This window comes from Cebus imitator, unplaced genomic scaffold (genome assembly GCF_001604975.1).
Source record: "Cebus imitator isolate Cc_AM_T3 unplaced genomic scaffold, Cebus_imitator-1.0 Scaffold15, whole genome shotgun sequence".
Lineage (NCBI taxonomy): Eukaryota > Metazoa > Chordata > Mammalia > Primates > Cebidae > Cebus > Cebus imitator.
Genome location: NW_016107330.1, coordinates 2,246,404 through 2,256,233, shown reverse-complemented (window position 1 = coordinate 2,256,233; position 9,830 = coordinate 2,246,404). Strand labels below are relative to the sequence as shown.

Genomic DNA, 9,830 nt, shown 5'->3' with positions numbered 1-9,830 from the left:
CCATTTCCTTTTTTTTTTTTTTTTTGAGACGGAGTTTCGCTCTTGTTACCCAGACTGGAGAGCAATGGCGGGATCTCGGCTCACTGCAACCTCCGCCTCCTGGGTTCAAGAATTCTCCTGCCTCAGCCTCCCGAGTAGCTGGGATTACAGGCACGCGCCACTATGCCCAGCTAATTTTTTGTATTTTTGGTAGAGACAGGGTTTCACCATGTTGACCAGGATGGTCTCGATCTCTTGACCTCATGATCCACCCACCTCGGCCTCCCAAAGTGCTGGGATTACAGGCGTGAGCCACCGCCCGGCCCAAGACCTCCCATTTGAACAGCAAGACTACAAAAAATAGAAGCATAAAGGCTGGGCATGGTGGCTCCTGCCTGTAATCCCAGCACTTTGGGAGGCCAAGGTGGGCAGATCACTTGAGGTCAGGAGTTCAAGAGCAGCCTGGCCAACATGGTGAAAGCTCATGTCTACTGAAAATACAAAACTTAGCCAGGCATGGTGGCACATGCCTGTAGCCCCAGCTACTCGGGAGGCCGAGGCAGGAGAATCACTTGTACCCAGGAGGCGGAGGTTGCAGTGAGCCGAGATTGCACCACTGCACTCCAGCCTGGGTGACAGTGAGACTCCATCTCATCAAAAATAAAAAGGTGAAAAATTAGCCAGACATGGTGACGTGTGCCTGTAGTCCCAACTACCTGGGAGGCTGACGGTTGGGGGACCGCTAGAGGCAAGGAGGTTGAAACTGCCGTGACCTGTGATATCACACCACTGCACTCCAGCCTGGGTGACACACTGGGACCCTGTCTCTAAAAGAAAAGAACAATAACAAAACCTAGCCAATCCCTATTCTCCATCCCCTAACCCTAGCAGAAACTTGGAGACATTCTTGGAGGGAGTAAAACTAGCTAGGCGTGGTGGTGCATACCTGTGGTCCCAGCTACTTGGGAGGCTGAGGCGGGAGGATTGCATTGCTTGAGCCCAGGAAGTAGAGGCTGCAGTGAGCTATGGTTACAGCACTGTACAAAAGCCTGAGTAACAGAGCAAGATCCAAAAAAGAAAAAAAAAAGGCAGGGGGTGAGGGGCAGAGCCAGGATTTCTTTCCAGGCCGCTGTTGTCCAGGTCCAACTCCTGGCTCCTGGAGCAGCCTGTCCTCCCTGCCTGGAATTCTGGACAGGCTGGGGTCATGGGGTCAATTCCCAGAATCCCAGAGTCAGGGAGCCTGGGGGCAGGGGCAGATCACTGGACAAACAGATCAAAGGTGAGACCAGCATGGGGCGAAAGACCAGTCCAGGCCTACTGGACGAGCACACCATGAGGTAGGTGGGCACCCGCAGCCTCCCTGCAGGGTGTGGGGTGGGAGCACAGGCCTGGGCCCTCACCCCCCTGCCCTGCCCGCAGGCTGCTGACCCTCCTGGGCCTGCTGTGTGGCTCAGTGGCCACCCCCTCGGGCCCGAAGTGGCCTGAGCCTGTGTTTGGGCGCCTGGTGTCCCCTGGCTTCCCAAGGGAGTATGCCAATGACCAGGAGCGACGCTGGACCCTGACCGCACCCCCCGGCTACCGCCTGCGCCTCTACTTCACCCACTTCGACCTGGAGCTCTCCCACCTCTGCGAGTACGACTTTGTCAAGGTGCTGTCAGGGCATGAGGGCAGGTGTCTCTCAGGGTTGGGGGGGTCCCCAAGGGGTAGCCAGGGTTTGGGGACACCAGGGAGCAGGGGCCAGCCTTGGCCAGGAGGGAGATCAGGCCTGGGTCTTGCCTTCCCTCCCTGTGACACCTGACCCCACAGCTGAGCTCGGGGGCCAAGGTGCTGGCCACGCTGTGCGGGCGGGAGAGCACGGACACGGAGCGGGCCCCCGGCAATGACACATTCTACTCGACGGGCCCCAGCCTGGATGTCACTTTCCGCTCCGACTACTCCAACGAGAAGCCGTTCACGGGGTTCGAGGCCTTCTATGCTGCCGAGGGTGAGCCAAGAGGAAGCCTGCGGCATCTCAGCCTGTGCAGCTGGCTGTGGGGGTAACGCTGTCTTAGGCCAGGCAGCCCTGCCTTTGGTCCCCCCCAACTCCCCTGGGGCAGGGCTGCCATCATCTGCAATACACAGACCAACAGAGCCGTGACCTCCAGGCACACGGGCTGAGCCCCAGCTCTGAGCCAAGGACCTGAGGAGAGCATTGCCTCAAGTGGCGCAGGGGCTGGCTGAGTGCAGTGGCTTATGCCTGTCATCCCAGCACTTTGGGAGGTCAAGGCAGGCTGATCACTTGAGGACAGGAGTTGAAGACCAGCCTGGGCAATATGGCGAAACTCCGCCTTCACTAAGAATACAAAAATTAGCCGGCGTGGTGGCATGTGCCTGCAGTTACAGCTGCTCAGGAGGTTGAGGCAGGAGAATTGCTTGAACTCAGGAGGCAGAGGCTGCAGTGAGCTGAGATTGCACCACTGTACTCCAGCCTGGGTGACAAAGTGAGACTCTGTCTCAAAAAACAAAAACGTGGCAGGGGCTGAGTGCCCCATTTAAAGCAGAGAAAGTGGGTCCCTTCCTGCGGGAGTGCTCCCGGGATGCTGGAGTTCAGATCCCATTCCCTGCAGAGACCAGCTGTGTGACCTCGGGCAAGTGGCACAACTTCTCTGCTCCTTAGGGGGCTGCCGCAAGGTTCAGTGCCGTAGTGTGGGCCCGAGTTTCACTGCCTCCCCTTACTAGCTTGGTGGCCTTGGCTGGACACCGAACCTCCTGCTGGTTTAACAGAGGTGCTGTTGGCTAGGTATGGTGGCTCACACCTGTAATCCCAGCACTTTAGGAGGCCGAGGCAGATGGATAACGAGGTCAGGAGTTCGAGACCAGCCTGGCCAATATGGTGAAACCCCGTCTCTACTGAAAAAATTAGCAGGGCGTGGTGGCATGCACCCGTAATCCCAGCTACTTGGGAGGCTGAGGCAGGATCATGCCATTGCACTCAGCCTGGGTGACAGAGTGAGGCTTTGTCTCAAAACACAAAAAACAAAAACAACAACAAACAGAGGTGCTGATTGCATCTTCCTCCCAGTGCTCTGGGGAGCCTACAGCGACCTGGGCCTGTAAGGTGCTTGGCCGGACGCTGGTCCCCAACCCAGACAGGAAGAGGCCTCCTCTGAGGTCCGCTCTGAGGTCACGGGTCTCCTGGGAGGAGGCCAGGCTGGATCCCGCCTCCTTCCCTCCTGACGGCCTCTGCCTGGCCCTGCCTCTCCTCCAGACATCGACGAGTGCCAGCTGGCTCCGGGAGAGGCGCCTGCCTGTGACCACCACTGCCACAACCACCTGGGCGGCTTCTACTGCTCCTGCCGCGCAGGCTACGTCCTGCACCGGAACAAGCGCACCTGCTCAGGTGAGGGAGGTGCCGGGCCCAACGCACCCTCCCCTGGACACACCCAGCTCCTCAGGGCCATTGCTGCTCCGCCCAGGGCTGTGGAGGGCCTGGGCCCTGGACACTGGGTGCTTCTAGGCACCCCCCCAGCTTCCCTTCTCAGCCCTGCCTGTCCTCCCACCAGCCAGGCCCATTCCCAGTGCCACCCTCCCGAGCGACTGGGGGCAACTCGAACACTCCCCCGTGTACCTGGCCCCGCCTGGGCTCTGGGAACACCTCCCGCAGCCACTTCCCCCCTCGAGCAGCCGTAGCCAGCTCCTGGGGTGGGAGAGTCAGGGGGACCTTGGCCTGGTTCCTCAGGACTGCACCCCTGCACCGTGGGACCGGCCAGTGCTCTGGGGTGTGGGCAGCACCCCTGCTGGCGCTGACCCTGCCCCCCAACTCGGTGTCTCCCTCTCGGTGTCTCTCCTTGTCTCTCGATGTCTCTTCCAGAGCAGAGCCTCTGGCCTCCCCTGGAGCTCCGGCCTGCCCAGCAGGTCAGAAGCCAGAGCCAGCCTGCTGGCCTCAGCAGGTCGGGCTGAGATGGCTGCGCCCCAACTCCCATTCACCCCCTACGGATCCAATAATAAACCTGGCTCCGCCCCACCTGCTGCCACGTGTCTCTGGGGTGGGAGGGTGGGGAGGAGGCAGGGTGCGCGCCTCTGCCTACCCTCCTCCCAGCCTGAGGAAAACCAGGTCTGTGGGCGCCCCCTCCAGGGGGCCCTGGCTCCTTGGCCGGAAGGTCTTGCTTTCACCCTACGTTTTGAAGATGGGGCACTGAGGCCCAGAGAGGGGCAGGGTCTGGTCACCAGAGGCTGAGCCTGGAGTAATCTTGAACCACCCCCATTCAGGGTGTGGCCTGGAGGAGTCCGACCCAGAGAGGAGACACCCTGGGAGGTATTCATTGAGGGGGGCAATCTGGACCCCCCAAATCCAGGGGTGATTCCCACTGCCCCAAAGGGCACGGCCACAGGGAAAAAGGCAGGCAATGTTGGGGCTCCTCACTTCCTAGGGGCCTCACAGCTCAAATGCCCCCCACTGCAGCTGGGGGTGGGGTGATGGTTTGGGATGGGGACCGAGCCTTCCTTGAGGGATGGAGCGCAGCCCAGCGCCCCACCTGTGGCTGCAGCATCAGCTCTCCCGGGAGGAAAGAGAGGACCAGACTCAGTCAGGATCACTGTAGCCTTGAACTTCCAGGAGCTGCCTCCAGGGCAGGTGCCAGACCTGGGGGAGGAGAGTGAGGAGAGGACCTTCTTCCAGATGGTTCTCCCAGGAACGCAGGGGGCTGGCTGGTCCTGGTTGGGTTTGGGTAGGAGACTCCTGATGAATAAACTTGGGAATCGCTGGGGTGGCTGTAGGGGAATTTGGGGGAGTACCGAAGGGGCCCCTAGGCTCGAGAAGACACTCCTCCCTTTTCCCACATTCCCAGGGATCAAGGAGAGTGTCCCTTCTTCCTTCTTCCTGTGTGCTCATCCGCCTCCGACCCCCACTGCCCCGGCAGAGCCTGGCAGAACTCATGCTCCAGCCCGTACCCTGGGGTTGTAACTCTGGCCCAGGACACCCCGACACTCTCTGGGGGTGTGCATGAGGCCCCTACACTCTGTCCCAAGTGCTGCCTGTTTCAGTTAAAGCCTCAAAGCAAGAGAAACCCCCTCTCTAAACTGTCCCTCAGCCATCGGGTGGGTCGTTTGGTTTTTGGCTAGGCCTTGGAGGCTGGCAACCTGCAGGGCCCAGCTCAACTCAGGGATGCCGATGTCCCAGCCTCGTCCCTGCCCCGTGTCCTGCTCCCCAAGGCAGCCCACCCTGCTGTTGGTGTAAGGGCTGATGGAGGGCACGCCAAGTCACTCCTCTCCTTCCCTCTTTCCAGCCCTGTGCTGGGGCCAGGTCTTCACCCAGCGGTCTGGGGAGCTCAGCAGCCCTGAATACCCACAGCCTTACCCCAAACTCTCCAGTTGCACTTACAGCATCCACCTGGAGGAGGGGTTCAGTATCATCCTGGACTTTGTGGAGTCCTTCGATGTGGAGACGCACCCCGAAACCCTGTGTCCCTATGACTTCCTCAAGGTCTGGCTCCTGGGGCCCTCATCTTGTCCCAGATCCCCCCCTCAGCCCAACTGCTCCCCTACTTCCTACAGCACGGCCCCCACCATGTTCCCGTCCCCCTCAGCGACCCCTGCCTCTCCAGGCACTCTATCTTTCTATCGGGGTCTAAGACTGGGGTCTTCTGAATGCAAGTGTGAGAGGGAGAGCGGGGAGGGGCACCCTGATCTGTCACCTGGGTTGGCCTCATTGGCTGTCCCTGAACTGAGAAGGTGGATCCCTAAGACCCCGGGCAGCAGCTCCCCAGCTTTCATGAACTTCTTTCTCAGATTCAAACAGACAGAGAGGAACAAGGCCCATTCTGTGGGAAGACATTGCCCCGCAGGATTGAAACAAAAAGCAACAACGTGACCATCACCTTTGTCACAGATGAGTCAGGCGACCACACAGGCTGGAAGATCCACTACACGAGCACAGGTGAGCAAGTGGGTCTCAGATCCCAGCTGGAAGTGCAAAGCTGCTCTTTCTCCTGGAGTGTCAAGGAGCTGCAGAGTGTGGGGCTCCTTCTGGGCCAAGACTAGGAAGGGACACCAGGTTTAGTGGTGTCTGAGGTCTGAGGCAGCAGCCCTCTAAGGGGAAGCACTAACTGTCCCTCCCTCCGGCTGGCCACCCATCCATCATTCCACTACTCATCCTTCCAGCCACCCATTCACCCACCCACTTACCCTTTTACTCACCCATCCTTCTATCCACTCGTCCTTCCAGGCATCCACCCATCCATCCATCCATCCATCCATCCATCCATCCTTCTGGCCATCCACCTGTCCATTCACTCATCCTTCTACTTATCTATTCTTCTATCATGAATCCATTCATCCTTCCAGCTATCCATCTATTCACCCACCTATCCTATCCACCCATCCTTCTACACATCCTTCTATCCATCCATCCATCCATCCGCCTTTCTATCTGTCCCTCCACCTACCCATTCATCCTTCCATCCACCCATCCATCCATCCATTCATCTATCCATCTATCCATCCATGTATCCATCCATCCATCTGTCCATCCATCCATCCTTCCAGCTATCCATATATCCACCCACCGATCCTTCTACCTACCAATCTTATCCATCCATCCACCCACCCATCCATTCATCCATCCACCAATTCTTCCAGCCATCCATCTATCCATCCACTCATCCTTCTACCTACCCATCTATCCATTCATCCATCCATCCTTCTGTCAATTCACCCACCCACCCATCCTTCCACCCACCCATCCTTATATTCATCTACCCAGCCACCAATCCTTCTATCCATCCATCCATCCATCCATCCATCCATCCATCCATCATCTACCCATCCTTCTTTCCTTCCAGCTATCTACCCACACATCCTTCCACTTACCAATCCTACCCATCCACTCATTCTTTTTTTTTTGAGATGGAGTTCTGCTCTTGTCGCCCAGGCTGGAGTACAACGTGCAATGGGGCAATCTTGGCCCACTGCAACCTCTGCCTCCTGGGTTCAAGCGATTCTCCTAACTCAGCCTCCCAAGTAGTTGGGATTACAGGTATGCACCACCATGCCCAACTGATTTTTTTTTTGTATTTTTAGTAGAGGTGGGGTTTCACCATGTTGGCCAGGTTTCACCATGTTGGCAGAACTCCTGACCTCAGGTGATCCACCTGCCTCGGTCTCCCAATGTGCTGGGATTACAGGCTTGAGCCACCGTGCCCAGCCCATCCACCCATTCTTCTACCTACACATCCACCCATCCATCTATCCACCGACCCACCCATTCTTCCACAGCCATCTATCCACTCATCCTTCTACCTACCCATCCTCCTATCCATTCATCCAGCCAACCATCCTTCTATTTATCCACCCACTCATTCTTCTATCCACCCATCCTTCTATTTATCCATCCATCCAGCCATCCTTCTACCTACACATCCATCCACCCATCCATTCATCCATTCATTCATCCATCCTTCCAGCTGTCCATCTATCCACCCATCCGTTATTTCAACTACCAATCCTATCCATTAATCCATCTATCCTTTTGGCCATCCATCTATCCACCCACCCATTATTCCAACTATCAATCCTATCCATTCATCCATCTATCCTTTTAGCCATCCATCTATCCCTCCACCCATTCTTCTACATACCCATCCAGCCATCCACCTATCCATCCACCCACCCATCCATTCATCCATCCACCCATTCTTCCAGCCTTTCATCCATGCACTGATCCCATCCATCCAACCATTCTTCTATCCATCTACCTACCCACCCTTCCATCCACCCATCCTTCTATTCATCCATTCTATTCATCCAACCATACACCCATCCTTCTACCTACACATCCTTCTATCTATCCATACATTCATCCTTCCAGTTGTCCATCTATCCACCCACGCATACTTCTACCTACCAATCCTATCCATCCATCCATGCATCCATGGATCCATGCATCCATGCATCCATCCATCCATCCATCCATCCATTCATCCATAAATCCTTCCAGCTGTCCATCTATCCACCCACCCATTCTTCTACCAACCAATCATATCCATCTATCCATGCATCCATCCATCAATCCATCCATCCATCCATCCACTGTCCGTCTGTCCGTCCGTCCATCCATCCATCCATCCATGCATCCATCCATCCTTTCATCCATCCATCCATCCATCCATCCATGCATCTATTCATCCATCCATCCATCCACCCATCCATGCATCTATCCATCCACCCATCCATCCATTCATCCATCCATCCAATTATCCTTCCAGCTGTCTATCTATCCACCCACCCATTCTACCTACCAACTATATCCATCCATCCATGTATCCATGCATTCATCCATGCATCCATCCATCCATCCATCCATCCATCCATCTATCCATACATCCATCCATCCATCCTTCCAGGCATCTATCTATCCACCTATATTCCTACCTACCAATACTATCCATCCATCCACCCATCCATCCATCCTTCCAGCCAGCCATGTATCCCTCACCCATCCTTCTGCCTACCAATTCTTCTATCCACCAACCCATTAATACATCCATCCATCCATCCATCCATCCATCCATCCACCATCCTTCCATCCACCCATCATTCCATACTGTCGATGTGTACCAGGGACGTGTAATGTGGAAGCCACAGTTCCCACAGCCGCTGCTCAGTCCAGTGATGGGACAGTCACAGAAACATAACCAGAGCCCTGTGGCAAGCACAGCTTAGAGCCAAGCACTAGGCAATCTGGGAGTCCGAAGGAGGACCTCACCAGGCAGGGGTTAGAAGCTAGGAAGCCATCCTGGAATAGGAAACACCAAGATTGAATTGAAAGGATAAGTGAGTATTGGACAGAGTTCTAGGTGGCAGAGGAGTGTGTGCAAAAGCCCAGAGGCTTCACTCTTCAGGGTGTGGAGCTGTGGAAGGTGAGGTGTGGGTATGAGTTGGGGCAGGGAAAAGGGGGGTTCTGACCATGGAGGAACCGCAGAGCCACAGCTTGAGAAGTGTGGAGCCAAGATCTACGCACTCCACCTCTTGTGATCACCCCCGCTGGCCCTGGCTCTGCCCTCTGAGGCCCTGGGAGAACTTCCACCACCTCTTCCTCATGACAAATCCTCAAGTGCTAGAAGCCCTGGGCTCCCACAGGTCCACCGAGGCTGTCCCTGGAGACTGATTTCTCAAGGGGAGACTTTACGACCTGCATGGGACTGAGAGCTGCCCCAGGACACAGGCTGGGTCAGGGGCACCCAGGTGCACACAGCTGCCCCAGCGGCTTAGCAGAGACCACTGGACCTAGAAAGCAGATGCTGGAGGGAACAGTGGACTCAGAAACTGACCGGTGGGTTTTTAGGGGTAGCTGGGGAGCACTGAAGCCTTGGGGTGAGTGGAGGCCAGGGTTTGGGGGCTGGAGTGGAATACAGTGTCCTGGTGGCCTGAGCACTGTGGATAGGTGCTCATGAGGGGAAGCCTGCTTTTCTCCCTATGCCACGACAGCCATCCTACAGGGCTGCTGTGAGGGTCAATGACAGTGCCGCCAAGCACTAGCTTAGGTGGTTTTATTTGATCTCCACAGCAGCCCCCATCTTGCAGATGAAGAAACTGAGGCTCAGAGAGGTTACACATAGCCACTGGGAAACAGAGAGCTGTAATTTAAACCCAGGTCCAGTCCGACGAAGGTCCCAAAGGCTCCCCCGAGCACTTTTCCTCGAAGTTACACTTGCCCTTGGTTTAGAGCCGTGGCTCTGAAGTTCTTGACATGGAGGAGGCTGCATTTATGGGGACTGCACCATCTTCCCACATACGTGGCTTTCTCACATACCTTTGGCTCAGTCCTGAGGAAAACAACAAACCTTCATTTGCAAAATCACCTGAGAGTTTAAACT

At 56.1% G+C, this 9,830-nt stretch overlaps 1 protein-coding gene across 4 annotated transcripts in view; it reads left to right on the top strand.

The window, feature by feature from the left end:
* Positions 1 to 1,215: 1,215 nt before the first annotated feature.
* The window catches only part of MASP2 (mannan binding lectin serine peptidase 2), a 24,177-nt gene continuing 15,562 nt past the window's right edge, over positions 1,216 to 9,830 (top strand). For 2 of the 4 annotated variants that reach the window (XR_001817873.2, XM_017503927.2), the window contains exons 1-6: positions 1,216 to 1,316; positions 1,399 to 1,627; positions 1,786 to 1,963; positions 3,227 to 3,358; positions 5,244 to 5,440; positions 5,746 to 5,893. Coding sequence is in view for 3 of the 4 variants with exons in the window: in XM_017503927.2 (XP_017359416.1) it covers positions 1,270 to 1,316; positions 1,399 to 1,627; positions 1,786 to 1,963; positions 3,227 to 3,358; positions 5,244 to 5,440; positions 5,746 to 5,893 (931 nt within the window). In the remaining variant the exon portion in view is untranslated. Of the gene's footprint in view, positions 1,317 to 1,398; positions 1,628 to 1,785; positions 1,964 to 3,226; positions 3,359 to 3,829; positions 4,376 to 5,243; positions 5,441 to 5,745; positions 5,894 to 9,830 lie in introns of those variants that run through there. The other 2 variants (XM_037729649.1, XM_017503937.2) reach the window with 2 other exon arrangements.